This window comes from Strongylocentrotus purpuratus, unplaced genomic scaffold, assembly GCF_000002235.5.
Source record: "Strongylocentrotus purpuratus isolate Spur 01 unplaced genomic scaffold, Spur_5.0 spur5_scaffold_14, whole genome shotgun sequence".
NCBI lineage: Eukaryota > Metazoa > Echinodermata > Echinoidea > Camarodonta > Strongylocentrotidae > Strongylocentrotus > Strongylocentrotus purpuratus.
The window spans coordinates 12,480,101-12,498,147 of NW_022145599.1; the positions used below are offsets into that span (position 1 = coordinate 12,480,101).

General features: G+C 38.4%; 1 protein-coding gene across 1 annotated transcript; it reads right to left on the reverse strand.

The window, feature by feature from the left end:
- Positions 1 to 17,031: 17,031 nt before the first annotated feature.
- Positions 17,032 to 17,403, reverse strand: LOC100892804. The gene has a single exon (XM_003731435.1). It carries the CDS (start codon positions 17,401 to 17,403, stop codon positions 17,032 to 17,034), a length of 372 nt encoding a protein of 123 aa, XP_003731483.1.
- Between the last annotated feature and the right edge of the window lie 644 nt (positions 17,404 to 18,047).

Consider the following 18,047-nt stretch of genomic DNA (forward strand, 5'->3'; position numbering starts at 1 on the left):
GATTTTGTAATACAACAAACCTGTGAGGGGGTAGCATAGAGCTATATAATAAGACTTATCATATAGCTCTATGGGGGTAGTCACTTCCGTCACTTCCTCCCCGTTCACTGGCGTACTGATGGGGGGGGGGGGGACCAGTAACCCCTCCCAATAAAATCAAACATGGTTTATTTCTAATTTGATACCAGCAATTTACAAATGCTGCTAAAATGGCATTATATTCCCCTGGAATCCCGGGGCTCTACCCCCTGGACCCTTCCGAGGGCCCTAAGGCGGCCCTAGATGCTCATCCGTCTGATCGTAATTTCATGCCTTAAAACCCTGAGATTCTGACCTGCCAGTATCACAAATAAACCTTATCAAAATACTCATCTGACCGTAATTAAATGCCTAAAGAACTCCTGAGCTTCATGGGGCTCCGCCCATGACTTTGCCCCTGGACCCCACGCCAATTTAAGCTTTTTGCTTCGCTCGCTTTGCTCTACCTGATCGTAAATACTTGAGCCCCCCCCCCCCCCACACACAAACCCAAACGTTTCTGCTCATTACGCCACTGGCCCCTCTTGCTCACTATGTTCCCTCGTCCCTCGCATTTCGTCCGTTCCCCCCCCCCCCCCCTGGTCATGAAAAGAAATCGCCGCCCCTGATTAAGATTGTAGAAGCCCTAATTGATTGGAGAGCCAGCCAGCTAGCTTAAATATATCCTCTTTTCTGTCGTCGTGTATTTCTTTGTTTTTCCTTTGATCTATCCTATTCTCTTTCTTTATGGATTTCCCTGTTTTTCCTGCTTCATATCCTCTCCCCCACGCCCCCCCCCCCCACTCCGGGGTCGGAATGACCGCATGCGTGTTACCAAAATGTCCGGTAAAGGGGTACTTTTCACGCATCAAAGTCCGGCTCGTACATACACAAAATTGACTTTACACACCGGACTTAGGGGGTGCTTTCAAAAGGAGGGAACACGCATATGCGTACCCTAAATAACACTGAGTGGGGGGGGGGGGGGTCCTCTCCACTCTCCTTATGTATTTCTTTGTTTTCCCTTTTCTATTATCTTCAATTCCCTGGGTGTACGTGCTTTATACACGTGTACCATATTGCTGCTGGTGATTGTAAGCGGTGTGCGTTGATGACTCTTTCACCAGAGCACTTCTAGGATTTTTTTTCCGCAAAAATAGCCAAACAGTTGTGTAAAAAAAAATATGCGCGTCCAGGCCGCGTCTTATTTTTTTGTACCACGGCGAGCCCAGATTCCAGTATGAACTCATTTTCATACATAACAAGCTGCGAAAGCTTGCAAAGAGGTCACAAACAATTGGACTATTATTGCTTTGCTTCACTATTTATAAAGGAAAAAAACTAAATAAACTGAGATTCCAACCTTTACGTCAACTCCAAAGTTCTATTAGTAACACGCTGTCTTTACCGATTGAAATGACGATGAGTTGATGACAGATTGATTTGTATAATTAGTATCACCCTATTAACCACCCTACCGGATTCCACGTGCGCATGCGCTGGCTTCCTATGCGAACGCGTCCAGGCCAGGGCCAAAGCAGCTAGCTAGTGAATGTTAACCATGTGTTAGATCATCATGGATGCTGTCAGGCAGTACTTGATCGGTGGGGTTTACCCTGACACTTTCTCCTCATTAAACCAGAAAAGATCATTAAGACGAAAGGCGGGCAATTTTCGAATAGGCAGCGACGGGATTAAGCTATTATATATTATATTCGAAAACATAAATGCAATAGTGATGGTCGTGAGGTAACTAAAGAGGAACAGGACCGCATCTTGCGTTGTCTTCATGTTGTCTATACTATACGGGTCTTGTCTTTTTGTGCATGCTACGTGTCTTCAAAACAATTGTATCATCTAACTTGAAGTATAATATAATGACTGGGCTTTCTGAGAGCAAGTTTGACCTGGCCGGGCCGGGGGCGGGGGGGGGGGGGACGTAACATCTAGGCCACGGAAGGTCCATTCAACGCAAAAGTTTTACTGGATAATCACTTGCATTTAAATAATAGCGCTAAAAATTTGCTACTCTACTGAATTATAATTCATGCAAATTTGGTATTCTATTTTTAAATATTCATTGAGAGAGAGAGAGAGAGAGGGGGGGGGGTTGAGTACCGTATACGAGAGGAAAGTTAAAAGGTGAGGAGAACCACGAAGGACAACCACCCCGATGACAATTACCCCCCCCCCCGTAACTTGCCACCCTTTTCATTATAGGGGAAGTCAGTCTCCACAAAACTCTTCACAAGTATACATGAAGTATTAGTGATAATCAGTACTATGGAAAACAACATTATACAAAAGAATTGTATGATACTTTAAATATGAATATATTATATAGAACATAATAAATAATGAATTCGTGCATCTTGGAACATTAATAAAGCGAAAATTATGCACGCTATATAATTATACATGTAAAGGGAGAGAGAGAGAGAGAGAGAGAGAGAGAGAAAGAGAGAGAGAGAGAGAGAGAGAGATAGAGAGGGGAGGGGGGGGGGAGGCGGTAAATAGAGAGTGGAACAAGGAAAGCAAAAGTGGTGGGGGTAAACAGTTGTGAGCACTGATACGAGAGGAAAGATAAAAGGTGAACAAAATAGAGTCGGCAGTGAGAACGAGAGAGAGAGAGAGAGAGAGAGAGAGAGAAGATAAAAAGAAAGAGAAAAAAGTAATGGTATACTTACATAAAAATAGAGAAGGGAGAGCCCGAGAGGGATGAATGAAAAGATAGATGAAACTGGAGGAAGACCAGGGTTTGTGTGAGAGAGAGACTGGAGATATGCACACTTTAAGTCGATTTTTAAGTTGTAGAACGCATTTCGCCATTGGACTGATTTCGCCTTGATATACGCGGCGATATGCGTCCGACCCAAGACACATATCGCCGAAGACGGACGTGTAGTCCGGCAGCCAAATCCAGATTATTGGCCTAACCTTGTTTTATGGTCTATAGTTTTTTTTTCAATGGATTTTGATTGCTTAGACCTTCTATTTCAAGAATCCGATTGCTGACACTCTGTCAGCCTTGAGCAATTTAAGATATATGACGTCATACAAAATGGCCGCCAAAGTACATGATTTTCCTTTAAAAATGAATAATAAATATATAATAAGGATTTTTTCTTCAATTTTTGGCAGCCAAATGTCTGTATCTCTCTAGGACCATCACTAAAAATATGCTTCGTGGTGTTGCATGGCCAGAGATGACCAGCTTATTTGCATATTTTGAAAAAGCGCCCTCTATAAACATATTAATTTGAATAAAATATGTGTGCCAGCCAAATGCCAATTTCTTAAATCTATGTCACGTTGAAATCATATTAAATGCTTTGTTGGGGAAACAATTGCAGTTGTGCTGCATTAATCTTTCATCGTGTTTGGTACAAATTTAGATAGGGTAGGTGTGGGGAATGGAAGACCCTTAAGCACATTTGCATAATTTACATAAACATGAACAATGTTACACATACAGACATTTTTGTATTCTCTTTAGTATTTTTTCTCTTTATTTGGTAACGAAATTGTGGTGATGATGTAACTGATTAATAAGAAAACAATGATTAATGACGTCATCACCAAAGGTCTCTCATTACCTACATGTGTAGGTAATAAGGGACAGTTACAAATCAAGACATTTTAAATACAATTTGAATGAAAATGGGATTGTTATAGTTAGTTCAAACACTTTTTGAATGATATACATGCAGCCAATGAACTTACTGTAATTTTGAAACGATTTTAAAACAATGGGGCCCAAAATATTTTTGTAGTTTTTTGTTTACCGTAATAAAGGTGCTCTCAAATATGTTAAAATACTTTCAGAATAATGTTCTGGCAATATGACTTTTACATTTATCAAACTCACAGCATAGAAACAACTTCTTAAAATTAAATGCATTCAAATTAGAATGGTGACACGTACAACCAAATATGTTTCATGATAGTGCCTTTCAACATGAAATGAACAACTGGGGAGAAGTAGGCCCCCATCTTGGACCTGGTGTCCCCCATTACCTACACACATTTCTGATCAGACACCATTCATAATGTGAATTGCAACACCCATTCACAACACACAGTGGCCATAAACTTTCTGTGATGGTTGGCACATTTCATAAACTTCCTTTTAAAACTATTTTTTTTAAGGGCCACCCCTAAATATCTGCATACACCACAACATTCAGTGAAAATTGTGTTTTCATATCAGAGCAAAATTTTACGATCAAAATTGCTTATCTTGGTCAATTTTGCCAATTTTCTCGTAGAGAGAACGCACTGTAGTCTTCGAAATGAATTGGATATATGCAGTAGTGTTGTTGAAGGCCACATATGTCGCTATATCAATATTGGATCCAACACGGACAGGCAGTGATGGGTTCAAGCTTGGTGGTCTCCAATTCCCTACACCTACCCTACATTATGTCAAGAAAAAAATGGCTATGAAAGAATTTATTTTTCAACAAATCGGTGAGAAGTGGTTTTACGGCACACATTATTATTCAATTGATAGGCTTTATTTAGACCAGCATTGCTCCAACGTCAGTGAATGTGGATAAAGCAGTTGACATCTATACTAGACAGATGCATGATTTTCAAAAGAAATTACCTGGTGGATTCTATGTCACAATTTCCAAGAATGTTCAAACCGTGGCAGCCATGAAGAAGTCAATGTTGGGGTACGAAAGTCTATGAAAAGTTGATCTACTCCAGAGTAATAGGACTGCAGACAAGTTCAAGAGAGGTCAATGTCAAGGACATGTTGTCATAAGAGCTTTCACCAGTCCCAACAGCACTTTTTGATGATTCTGGAAACGAGCACTCCCATGTCAAAGACGGACTTATAGAATTTGACAAAAGTTGAGATGTCAGCCAGACATGAGACACTGGAACAACCTTGTACAGTCATTGATGGTTGTGCTCTGCTGTGGATGAAAATCTGATGATGTTTGCTTGGTGTTTGACAGATCCGAGAGTATTTAGAGGTCATAACGGATCGAGAGTCTTCCAACTGAGTCCCGCATCACTGCTGCCCTCCAAGAAACTATCTCTTACTGTTCGTCGTCGTCGTCGTTGTCATATAGATCATGGCTCACCCTTGTGACCCGTTTGATGAGACCTTTTGATCGGCATCTGTCTCCTGCAATCCGGTAGAGTGTCTTTAGTATTTAGAGGGTGGCTAGTGATTTCCCTAAGGTCGTCAGTCCATCTGAGCTTGAGTCTTCCTTTGTTACGTGTTTCTTCAAAGGTACCTTGAATGATAATTTGTCAAGGTTGTCTCCTGATCTTCTGCTAACGTGACCAAACTATTGTAGCTTGTACTTGTCAATCCTGGTAGCAAGTGGCGGTTGATCTCCGATGATGGACATTAATTGTGTACATTGGTGTTGTAATCTCTTTATGATATCCCAAGTAGCTACCTCCAACACCACATTTCAAAGGCAGATTGCCGAGCTTCCACCCTCCTTGACAATCATTGACCCAAGAACATTATATAAACTTGTCCACTTGATCAACTTCTTCTCCATCAACCACTATGCTCTGTTGCATGTAGTTAATTTCCACCAATCATGATCTTGGTCTTTTTCACATTGAGGTAGGGTCCAAATTATTCACTTGCATCCTTCACTCTTTTTTAAGGAGTCCTAGTAGTTCTTCTGATGTTCTTCTTATAAGTGTTGTCAGTGGCATACTGAGCAAAAACATTTAGAGGGGCAGAAAAACAATCTGCATCACCACCACTTATACATGTTACATGCAGGCCCCGCGGAACTTTTTTTTTAAAGCGGGGGTGGGGGGGGGGTTGAAGTATTTACGATCAGGAAGAGAGGAGCGCAAATTGGCGTGGTGTTCAAGGGGCCGCAGCCCCCGGAAGCTCAAGGGTTTCAGGCATTTATTAACTGTAAGATGAACATATTTTGATACCTCATTTCACCTCGGGTCACTTTCTTTCTTTCTTTCTAGTTCTCTTTAACATACTTTATACAAAAAGTGAGGGGGGCTCGAGTCCCCTGAGCCCCGCTGTTCTGCGGACCCTGACATGTAGGCTTTTAAATAAGCATATTTTTTGCTTGACTGTGGATTTAATAAAAAGTGAGAAAAAACCCAGGAAAATCATGTCATTTCAGCAACATTTGTAAATCACTGGTATCGAATATATAAAAAAAACAGTTTGAATTTTGTTTGGGGGTTCAACTGTCCCCAACCTCCCCCCCCCCCCATACCCTTCCCCATTAATACGCCAGAGAGTGTTGTATTGTCGGCGTATCTTAGGTTGGTGATCGTTCGTCCACCAACAGAAACTTGACCATAAAATTCCTTTCTCATGATGAATTCAGCATAGATGTTGAAAATTTATGGTGATAGGTTGCAGCCTTGACGGACAACTTGACCAATAGTGAACCTTTCGGTGTCGCCATTCTCTGCTCTTACTGTTGCTTCTTGGTATTGGTAGAGCGACTGGATGAGTTGAATTATATGTGCTGGAAAGCCCATCTAGCTCATAATCTTCCATAGGCGTTTATGTTGTACGCAGTCAAAAGCTTTGGAAAGATCAATAAAGCTAGGGAGAGAAGTTGTTGAAACGTGTCTCTAGTGTTGCTAACTTCACTATCTTTTCATGACAACAAACTACAGTTGATCGACATCATAATTATATGCGCGAGTCTGCAGGATGATTGGGTGCTCAGAAATAGGCAAAAGCTCAAGCAGGCCTTTACCGTCAAGATGAGGTTCTTGTTGAAGTGATTCCAGGCAATGATGTCATGCCAAGGAAAGGTCTGTCCACAACATAGTTATGATGAAGCAGGCAACATCAAAGAACAGCAAGCGATTGGAAATGATGCTAATGAGAAGATGTATGTTAGGGTCCTAGTGGATGACACAGACGTCTACGTACTACTTTTGCATCATTATCTACATGACGGACTTATAAAACGCCAATTACCATGGAGACGCCCCTTCACAAATCGAACTGTTATTGATGTTCCTGCCAATGTAGACAAGTTAGGAGATATCATTCCATCGATGTTGGCAGGACATGCGTTGACGGGATGCGACACTCTTGGGGCATACTTTGGCATTGGATAGGGTACAATGCTGAAAGTGATGAAGCAGAAGATTCGACTCCCTTAGGACTAAGTTGGCAATGTTGATGCAGCATGGTCATATGTCATCACTCAACCTACTCAATGCTTTGCTTCATGTTATGGACAGTCAACAACCAACTGAATGTCAGAGGCTCGTATCAACGTGTGGCTATCAAGGGTCCGAAGACTAGGAGCTCCAAATACCCCCAAACCTTGCCTCACTACCTCAAACTACTGAAGCGTTTGTAGAAAATGTTAAGAGAACTCATTTGCAAACATGCGTGTGGAAGCACGCATTACAGTCACGACCTTACTTTGCAGAATTAAGTGTTAAATGACACCCTCTTCCACATGGAATATTTTAGGGTTCCCAACACTTTAGAGAGCTTTTAAACAAATTTCAAGATTTTGAAGCAAACTTATAAACGGATATAGTCCTGTATCGTAGTGGTAGTTCGTAATTTTTAGGTTAATTTAAAAGAATCTAGAACCTTAGAATACAAATCTAGTTTCTTAACGCTGTCACTGAAAATGGGCATTTATCACCATATGCCACCTCATATCTATGGGACAGAGAGCATAAAATTCAACCGTGTTTTGTTCGAGTATCAAATTACAAAATAAAAATAAATGTGCAGCACAATCTTTACTCACTGTATTCAGTGCATCTGACTCATGACATATAATCTCATGTTAGAAATTGGTATTTGGCCATCATTTTGACCTATGCAAGTTAATGTGTCTATAGAGGGCGCCATTCCGAAATATGCAAATTTGCATATAATTTGTGATCATACAGCATTGCAATTTTTATTTAGTGATGATTCTAGAAAAAAAATCAAGATATTTGACTGCCATTTAATGTAGTAAAATGCTGTTAAAACTTTTTATATCATTAATTTTGGTTAAAAAGGGGATTTTGGCGGCCATTTTGTATGACGTCACATATCTCAAATTGCTCAATGCTGACAGAGTGTCAGCAATCGAATTCTTCAAATTGATGGTCTAAGGAACTATAATCCGAAGAAAAAAAAACTATAGACCCTAAAACAAGGTATATCGAGATGGCTGCCGGACTAGTGTATCTCCAACCAATTTTCGGCGTTCTGTGTCTTAGGACACAGAACGTCACCCCGTCACTCTGGCCCCTGACACCGGTGAAACACCGAAGCGCCGTGAGCAACTTTATGGTGGATATGTGCGCTATATAAATATCAAGTAGTATTATTATTAATATTATGTAATGCTATAGAATATGGAATAGCAATTTACTCTTTAGGGACTTTTGAAACATGTAGTTGATTTCACAGTTGATTTCACTTTGTTGTTTTCACAGTTGATTTCACATTGTTGTTTTCACTGTCCGCAGTGCCAACGGCTGTGTATTATTATTACTCATATCTGTTCATCGCCTCTACAATTAAGGCTATTTGAATAAACAACAGCTTTAATTGTTAGGCTTCCTGGGATAAGTTTCAATTGATGTTTAGAAATTTATGTTTGCACCCAGTAGACCCCGCAGGTTCGAGGACAAAAGAAAATTCTGACTTTTTTTTGACTTAATTTACTGGGTGAAAAGTCAATAGTTTTTTTCACAGCAATAAACATCATAGTCGTGGTTAATTTGTGTACGTGGCACTACGTGGCAATGACATATCAGATAGTTTCATTAACACCAGGTTTACAATTTTAAAGAAAATTGAATTTAAATACTTGACCATGATCTCTCATTCTTTCTCTCTCACTCTATTTCTCTCTCTCTCTCTCTCTCTCTTTCTTACAATACAATTCAGAAAATACATGTGCCCTTTTGACCCCCCCCCCTCCCCTCGGAGCTTCGTCACTGACTCTTATTCCGGACCGTAAGTCTTACAATTTAACACGTTTAAATGTACAGGTATACCTTGCACAAGTCGAAACCTCTTGGGACCACATAAATATATTAGACTAATAAGAGGTAAATAACATATGTTTTGCATTATCTGGTTGAAAAAGTTGTATCAATTTATTCAAGGTTAACTACAAAACAAGTGCCATATGTAGACAAACCCCCAAAAATGTATAGACTCCTTATGAAAAAAAAGTTAGTGTGGAGCCCCGCACATAATATGCAGGATCCCAAACTATTTTGTTCATAGGCGGTCATGATTATAATTCTTTAGGGTTTGTATATGTTGAGGGCCCACGTTCAAATTTCAAAATTGTTGGGTTCAGAGCTCAATGTGGGGGCCATCTGTATGAGAATCTTGTTTTTTTTTTTTTGTCCTACATGACACCGGCCGCTTAAAATCTCGAGCCGCGGATTCAAAGTTAAACGTTAAAAACAGCCCCTGCGGTCATCACTCTTTAGTGAGAAATTTGAAAAAGGGCACAATATTTTGGATGTCTTACGGTAGGGCCGTTTCACAACTCTTAATTTTGCCCTTCATTTGGATTCAGCTCATACCAAATCGCTTGTGCTTGTATTTGAACTCATGTTGGTAGTAATCATGGACAGGGGCGGCAATCCTTGGCCCGATAGGGGGACACGTCCCCCAGGAAATTTAGAAAGATAGCTAGAAAGAAATATAGCGGAAAGAACGCACATATTGGGCTTAGGGATTTTCTAGAATGCATAATTTCAGCATTCAACATTGCAAAATCTCGCTTGGTCGCTACGCCCCGGCCCTTGCCCGATAACACAAAACTATGGGCTCCCGGCCGTGATTTATCCATGGTTGGTGTAAAAGATCTTGTTTTCCCTTTCATTTCTATTTACCTAATTGTGTGCTATCACAATCATGATTGTGTCATTTTCCCTTTAAAGGTACTATGTCCCTTTTGCAGCCAACCTCAAATGCTGTAGAACTTTGCAGGAATTATGAATATGTCATGTATGTCCTATCTGTGAAATTTAAACGTTAGCAGTGTCCTCATATTTAAATTATGCAAGGAAAACCGTTTACTTGCTAGACTTCACTGTCAGACACTATTGAGTGACTGACTGGCTTTTTTCTTGCTTTGGTAATAACATATATGAAAATAGTTGTAAAGGGTACATGAGCATTTGTCTACATCAATAACCCACTTCTTGTGATGGCCAAGATTAAACTGATTGAATCTTTGCGCAGCATAAAACGTATGACCATTCGGTACAATTGTCTGAAAATCAAGACTATTACTTTTGGGCTTTATAGCCCTAAAGTCGATTTGACAACTAATAGTCGTTATTTTCCCACTTGAAGACATTTTCAAGCCCCACCTTTTTTAGGGAAGTTTTAAATTAGTATTATCTTTCAAATGCAGTTGGAATTTAACTTTTTCATTTTTTTGGCCTGCAAATGGGACATAGTCCCTTTAAAGCAGGCGCGTAGCTAGGGGCGGTAGGGGCAGTAAGAGGACATAGGACGAAAAAGGAGCAGACAAAGAAACATTTTTGAAAATTCTGACAAGTCGAGAACAGTACCACGAATCGTCTTCTTTCTCTAATAATTTAATGAAATGTCAAAACTTCCGCGCATCGCTCGGGAGGGGGGCAACTGAATTCAGACAAGGATTGGGAGTCAAGAATGGTAAAACGAATCATCTTCTTTCTCTAATAATTTAATGAAACGTCAAAGCTTCCACGCTTCCACGGGGGAAACTGCATTCAAACAAGGATTAAGAGTCACGAATCGTCTTCTTTCTCTAATAATTTAATGAAACGTCAAAGCTTACGCGCTACGCGCAGGCAGGGGGAAACTGAATTCAGACAAGGATTATGAGTCAAGAATGGTACAAAGAATCGTCTCCTTTCTCTTATAATTTAATGAAACGTCAAAGCTTCCGCGCTTCGCGCGGAGGTGGGGGGGGGGGGGGCGAGAACTCAATTCAGACAAGGATTAAGAGTCGAGAACGGAACAACGAATCATCTTCTTTCTCTAATAATTAAATGAAACGTTAAGCTTACGTGCAAAGCGCAGGAGGGGGAATTGAATTCAGACAAGGATTAAGAGTCGAGAATGGAACAACGAATCATCTTCTTTTTCTAATAGCTTCATTAAACTATGGAGGGTCAAAGCTTCCATGCTTCGCGGGGGAGGGGGGCTGAATTCAGTCAAGTCATAAGAGTCGAGAATGGTACAACAAATTTTCTTTCTTTAATAATTAATGAAAGGGCAAAGCTTCCGCGCTTCGCGCGGGTGGGAGGAAATTGAATTCAGACAAGGATTAAGAGTCGAGAATCGTCTTCTTTCTCTAATAATTTAATGAAATGTCAAAGCTTCCACGCTTCGCGCGAGAGGGGGGGGGGGAACTGCCTTCAAACAAGGATTACGAGTCGAGAATGTTACAACGAATCGTCTTCTTTCTCTAATAATTTAATGAAACGTCAAAGCTTTCGCGATTCGCGCGGGAGGGGTTAAATTGAAATCAGACAAGGAATCCGAGTCCAGAATTGTACAACAAGTCGTCTTTTTTCTCTAATAATTAATGAAAGGTCAAAGCTTCCGCGCTTCGCGCGTAATGGGGGGGGGGGAGGGGGGGACAGCGAGCTGCCCGAATATGAGTTTTTGATATCTTTTCTCGATTATTTTGGTGATAAATAACACTTTCACAATATACATATTACGCTTAAATTGTTGCTCGCTCGCTTCGCTCACTAGCCGAATTGTGAAACCAGAAAATTACTTTTTCGGGCAAGAGGCTATAACCCCCCCCCCCCACGCCCCCAGAGATAAAAATGTCAAAAATTGTACCGGTATGGTGCTTCTAAAATGACCTTGAAAAAACGGTCTGCGCAATTTTCAAATTTCCGGCCCCCCCTATTGGAAAATCCTGGATCCGCGCCTGCCTAAGGTGCTAAGAAAGCATATTATGTATGATTGTAAGTAAGAAACTAGAGGGTAGTTGCTTGAAGTACTCTCCCAGAGACTTGGTATATGCTGTAATATTAAGTATTTTATACTTTAACAAGGGATAGTATTAGTAACCATACACGACGTAAGAATATTTATTTACGAATCATTCAGTATTTACAAATGTGTAGAGTGTGTCTGTTTGGACCCAGAAGTGCATTAACGCATATACGTTTAGACAAAGTTAACTCCCTTCTGTCTCCAAACAGCCGTACTAAGTGTTTGTTTGTTTGTTTTATTTATTCACCATGTAAAATAATTGTTTACAGAAAATACAAATTTGGTTACAATATATAATAATAATCCATAGTAGGAACAATGCATAGACATTCTGTAATTACAAAATAAAACAAAATACAAAATCATGCCCCTTAATGTACCTCTTCTTGACAAAAAAAAATTAGCGCTAACATAATTTACCTCAAAAGTTAACAAGCATATTTGGAGAGAAATAATTCCTTTATTTTTTTTTTAACTCACAAAAGATTATTGCAAGTTCGTATTTCCTGTGGCAAAGCGTTCCGAATGTCAGGACCTACATATCGAATTGATCTGTGGGCTAAAGCACTCCTTGGTGTAAACATATGAAAATCAGAAGAATGTCTGGTTGGGTAATTATGAATGTTTCTATTTAGAGTAAAATCGTTACAAAATGATAAAGGCAGCTCTTTTTTTATTAAGTCTGTACATGAACACTGCAATTTGCATAAAATGAATATCAGTAACTTTCAAAGTTCTCAATCTGAAAAATAATGGGTCACTGTGATCAAAGTACCCAGAGCCACAACATAGTCTCATTGCTCTCTTTTGCAACCTTAAGATACTATCAGTGTTTACTTTGTTAATGGCCCATACAATGTTACAGTAGGAAATACGTGAATGAATGAAAGAATTGTATATTATGAGCAAAATACTAAGTAGAACAAAAGGCTTTAACTTGTACATAACACCAATATAACGAGACAAAATTCGACAAAGATCACGTAGTACGTGATCTTTGTACTTTGTACACGTACTACGTGTTCACGCCAAGACAGGCATTCGTCAATATAAATGCCTAGGAATTTGGTGTTTTCTTTTGTTCAGTGGAGATGCTATCTATCTTTAATGAAACATTAATTTGTTCAGTGTTAGCACGAGTTTTAAAGTAGATGAAGTTGGTTTTACCCAAATTCAATGATAATTTATTGCATTTAAACCAGTTAGATAATTTTGGTAATTCGGCATTTAGTGTTTGAACAAGATCATCTAGGTTTGAATGAGAGCAAAAAATGTTTGAGTCATCAGCAAATAATATATATTGTAGTAAGGGAGAGACGTTGGAGATATCATTAACATAGATCAAAAAAGAAGGGGGCCTAAATAGAGCCCTGAGGCACACCATACGTAACTGATGACATGGTCGACTTGGCATTATTAAATATTGTATATTGACTTCTACAAGAAAGGTAACTACGAAACCAATTTAAAGGTACACCTCGTATCCCGTAATGGTAAAGCTTGTGTAAAAGTATGTCATGATCGAGGGTATCAAATGCCTTGCTTAAATCCATGAAAACTCCTATAACGTGCTCGTGTTTGGCCAAGGCAGATGATACCCTATCATATAATTTTGAAATAGCAAATTCTGTTGAATGAAATTTCTTGAATCCATACTGATCATCATTAAGTAAACTGTTGTCAGTCAAAAATGTATATAGTCTATTATAAACGAGTCGTTCTAATATTTTTAGAAAAACATGAAAGTATTGAGATAGGCCGATAATTACTGAATAAACTAGCATCGCCTTTCTTATAGATGGGTATTACTTTCGAAATTTTCATCATTGCGGGAAAACTACCAGACACCAATGACAGGTTAAATATGTAAACGAGGGGCTTAATTATACTTCCAATTATGTTTTTTTAGAAAGTGTGTATTCATCTCATCATGTCCAGTTGAATGACTGGAGCTGAGTGATGCAACAATCCTCATTACCTCAACTGGATTTGTAGGGTTTAAAAAAATACTATTTACAGAGGAATAAAAAAGAAAATCACGAAAACTATTGCTAAATCCTTTGATTTTCATGGCCTGTTCAGCACCTATGTTTGAAAAATAATTATTAAAATAATTTGCAATGTCATGTGGGTCCTTTACAGTAATATCACTGTGCCTAAACACAGTTGAATGAGAAACATTCCCCCTTTTCAGAATATTATTTATTATCTTCCACTTTGAGGAAGAATCGTTAGCCTGCTCGAACTGTTTGGTGTAATACATTCTTTTTGATATACGAATAATATGTGTTAGCTTATTTCTATATTGCCTATATTCCTGCTTCTTTCTATCTGTAGGGTTACAAAGGCTTTTTTTTATACAGCTTATTTATTTCTTTGATAGATTTCAGAACTCCTCTGGTAATCCAAGGATGTTTGGGTACATTTCTGCGAAATTTAATTTGAACTTTTGGTATATTTATATTCAAATAGTTTGTTAATGTTTCTAAAAAATCTCTGATATGCAATATCAATTTCATTGCAATTTAAGACATCATTCCACATTTCTGACATCAAATCAGTTTTAAACTTGCCAATGTTATCCTCTGTAAATTTACGAACTTTAACCGTTTTCATTTTAGTTTTAGATTTAATACAATTGGAAAAAAGCAAAAAAAATGGGTAGGTGATCTGAAACTTCGGAATAAATGAGCCCTGCTTCAATATTATTATCAGAAACATTGGTAAATATATTATCAATTAGAGTACTAGTATTCATATCTATTCTTGTTGGTTTTGTAATAGTAGAAAACATAGCATGAACATTTAACAGTGTTTTCAAATCAGCAGTAATATCTTTGTCACAGAGCAAGTCAATGTTGAAGTCCCCCATCAAATATATATTTTTATTTTCTAGATTTAGTTTGTGAAGGAGGTTATCAAAATCATCCAAAAAGACTTTCTTGTCATTATTTGGGGGTCTATATATGATACAGATTACATCATTTTTTTCCAGGAAGACGGGAAACTGTTTCGATAGAGAACAACTCAGCACTCCTATGATGGAAAGAGAGGTCAGAGCGAAGTTTAAAAGACAAGGCATTGTTGATATAGAAAGCAACCCCTCCTTCTCTACCCTCTAATCTATCAGAGCGTATCAGTGAATAATTTGGAATGTCGTACAAAGGAGGTGAATTACTACGTAACCAGGTTTCACTGATACCTACAACAGAAGAGAAACAATGGAGAGAATCTACGAGCAGCTGTACTTTTTCAAAATTCTTGGCAAGACTGCGACCATTCATATGCAAATAAATGTGCGAGTGACCTTTGTTCAGAAATCTTGTTTTGAACTCAGCAGGTAGATAATATTCACATCTAACATTTGGACTTGTAATAGGACTAATATCATCCGCCATCGATAAATTCACGCATATCTGAATAACACTTATTGAGGTACATGTGTTGTTGAATACATGCAGTTAATTGAGGTACATGAAAACAGTAAAATGCTACGGGGCAACTTAATGAAATAAAAACTCTAAATATGGTTTCTGTCAAAAAATCTTGAGCATAAAGAAGCATTCGAACAGAACATGAGGTATCTGCCATACCCCAAAATATTAAGGTTGAACTGATAAACATTTGAGTATAATGAAATACTAACTCTTAAATGTTATTGATAGTATATACAAGGGTTGACTTAATTTAACAGGTATGATGGTCAGCAAACATGGCCAGCTCCCACCTTGAACATGCATGTATAAGAAGAGAGAATTTTTTTTTGATGAGGCATACACATACGATGTGCATGTTCGATTAAGGGATCACACTGAACCATGTCATCTAAACTCTACAATATTTAGTAGCGTAATAGACAAAGACATATGAGAAGGTAACACTGTTTCTCCACTTCTCCCAAAAGAAATGAAAGGATTTTTTCGCCAACTTGCGTTATTAAATAGCATAATGTGAGAAATATAACTGTTTCAATATTTCCTCTCAAAAAACAAAGAAATCACATCATCGAAAGAAACTTGTAGCACAATGTAATTTGTAGCGCGATACTATGTATATGAGAAAGCAAATCTTTTTCTCTTTTTCAACATTTCTTTTGAAAATATAAAATATCACATCATTTATTTCTTTAAATGAAAAAATTGTAGCAGAATATAATGTGAGTTGGTAAGACTGTCTTTCAATTTCTTCAGAAATTCCTCAAAAGACTAATGGAATCACATAAATAACTTTGCATTGTTAAATAGCATAGATATGAGAAAGTATAACTGTTTATCCATTTTTTCTGGAAAAACAAGGATTAGGAGGTTAAAGAGATCACATCACTTGTAGCACAGGACGATATGAGAAAGCAAAACTGTTTGTCTATTTCGACATTTAGTGAGCACAATTTTTTTTTTGGTCCTCGAAAATTTTAAAATCTGCACCCCCCCCCCCTTGAGCGCCAGGGGGGGGGGGGGGCCCAACCCCCAAAAAAGGTAAAAATCGCGTGAAAGAAACCAAAGTCACACAGATGTCACACGAGGGTCGCACTGGGGTCACAGATATTTCAGTGATACCATTTACAAGTTATTTAAATCAACAAGTTACATGTATACATTGTACAAACCCTATTCCTAGATTTGTGTTGCACATATTTGGACTTCACTTACAGGGAACGTCTGCCCTCATACGAAGCTAGTTTTAATACAAACAAACATACTAAAGAAACAGATAAGTGAAAGTTCGAGCAGAAATCAGATTAAAAAAAAGGAAGTTATACATTTTAATTAATTAAACACAAAGTGATAAATCTGTGATGTATCATGCGTGGTCCTCTCCCACTTGCTATGCTCTACAGAATTTTATTAATTTCCCTTTTCCCTACAGAAAATATTTGATAATATACATGCCCCCTAAATATATTCACTGCTCAAATGTTTTTATTAACCCATTCCTTAATAAGCGACTTAGAAAATGGAAGGTCATGATACTTTCAGTACAGAGCAAATGGGAGAGGACCCAAAAACATACAGAGTTGCCAATTTGTTTTTGGTTGAATTGACTTACTTGACTTAAGCCGTCCACACCATCACTGGGATGTATGATGGCTTCTGTTTCACTATGGCTTGCCACACCTTCCTGTCTTCTGTTAGCCTAGTGGCTTTAGTCAGGGAGTCAACTTGTCTGTTTTTGCAGTCCGCCTTGATGCAGTCTGTCCATCTCTTAGCTGGTCTTCCCCTTGGGCGTTTGCCATGTACATTTCCGTTGAGAAGGATGTGGGGGTATCTTTTTGAATTCATTCGGTTGATATGTCCAAAGTATCTCAGTCTTTTTGTGGCAACCCTGTCGGTGATGGTTTCTTCCATATTCTGTTGTGTTTGTATGTGTGTGTTCCTTAGCCTGTCAAATCTGGTCACACCCATGATTCTCCTGAGGCATGCCATCTCAAAAGTGTGAAGTCTATTTTCATCGACTTTTTTTAATGTCCATGTTTCTGCACCATATAACAGAATAGACAACACCAGGAACATACCAGTAACATTTTAAAAATTCACGACTTTTCCTTTTTTTTACTCAAGCTTTGACGTGTCAGTTTCTCTTAGTTTACTGCTTTTATTAACCCAACATCGCCGTGGACTTCCATTTTAATCCGCCCTTCAACCCCCATGTGTGCAAATATTATTTGAGTGAAATACTATGAAGTGTGCAGTGTACTATGAAGTGTGCAGTGTACTCACTATCAAAATCTATTCATTGATTCTTCTGTCATACAAAATTCTCTTTCCATTGGTTGAACAATAACGAAGATGTTGTCATGGCAAAAGTTTACATAGCAAAGAAGTGCACAATGACAAACAATAATTATTTGATTAAGGAAGAAAATACAAAAGAGGTTTAAAGTAATTTACTAAACCTCTGTGTGTGATTCAGATAACACAAAACATGATCGCCTCACTACATGTTGAACTGTTGAACTGTTGAATAAGTGTTTAACATTGGGTACAAAAGAAGACTTAGATGCCGAGAGTTTGAATTAAAAGGGTCTACTAAATAGAACAGGCATAACTTCAGATTTTTAAAAATTGGT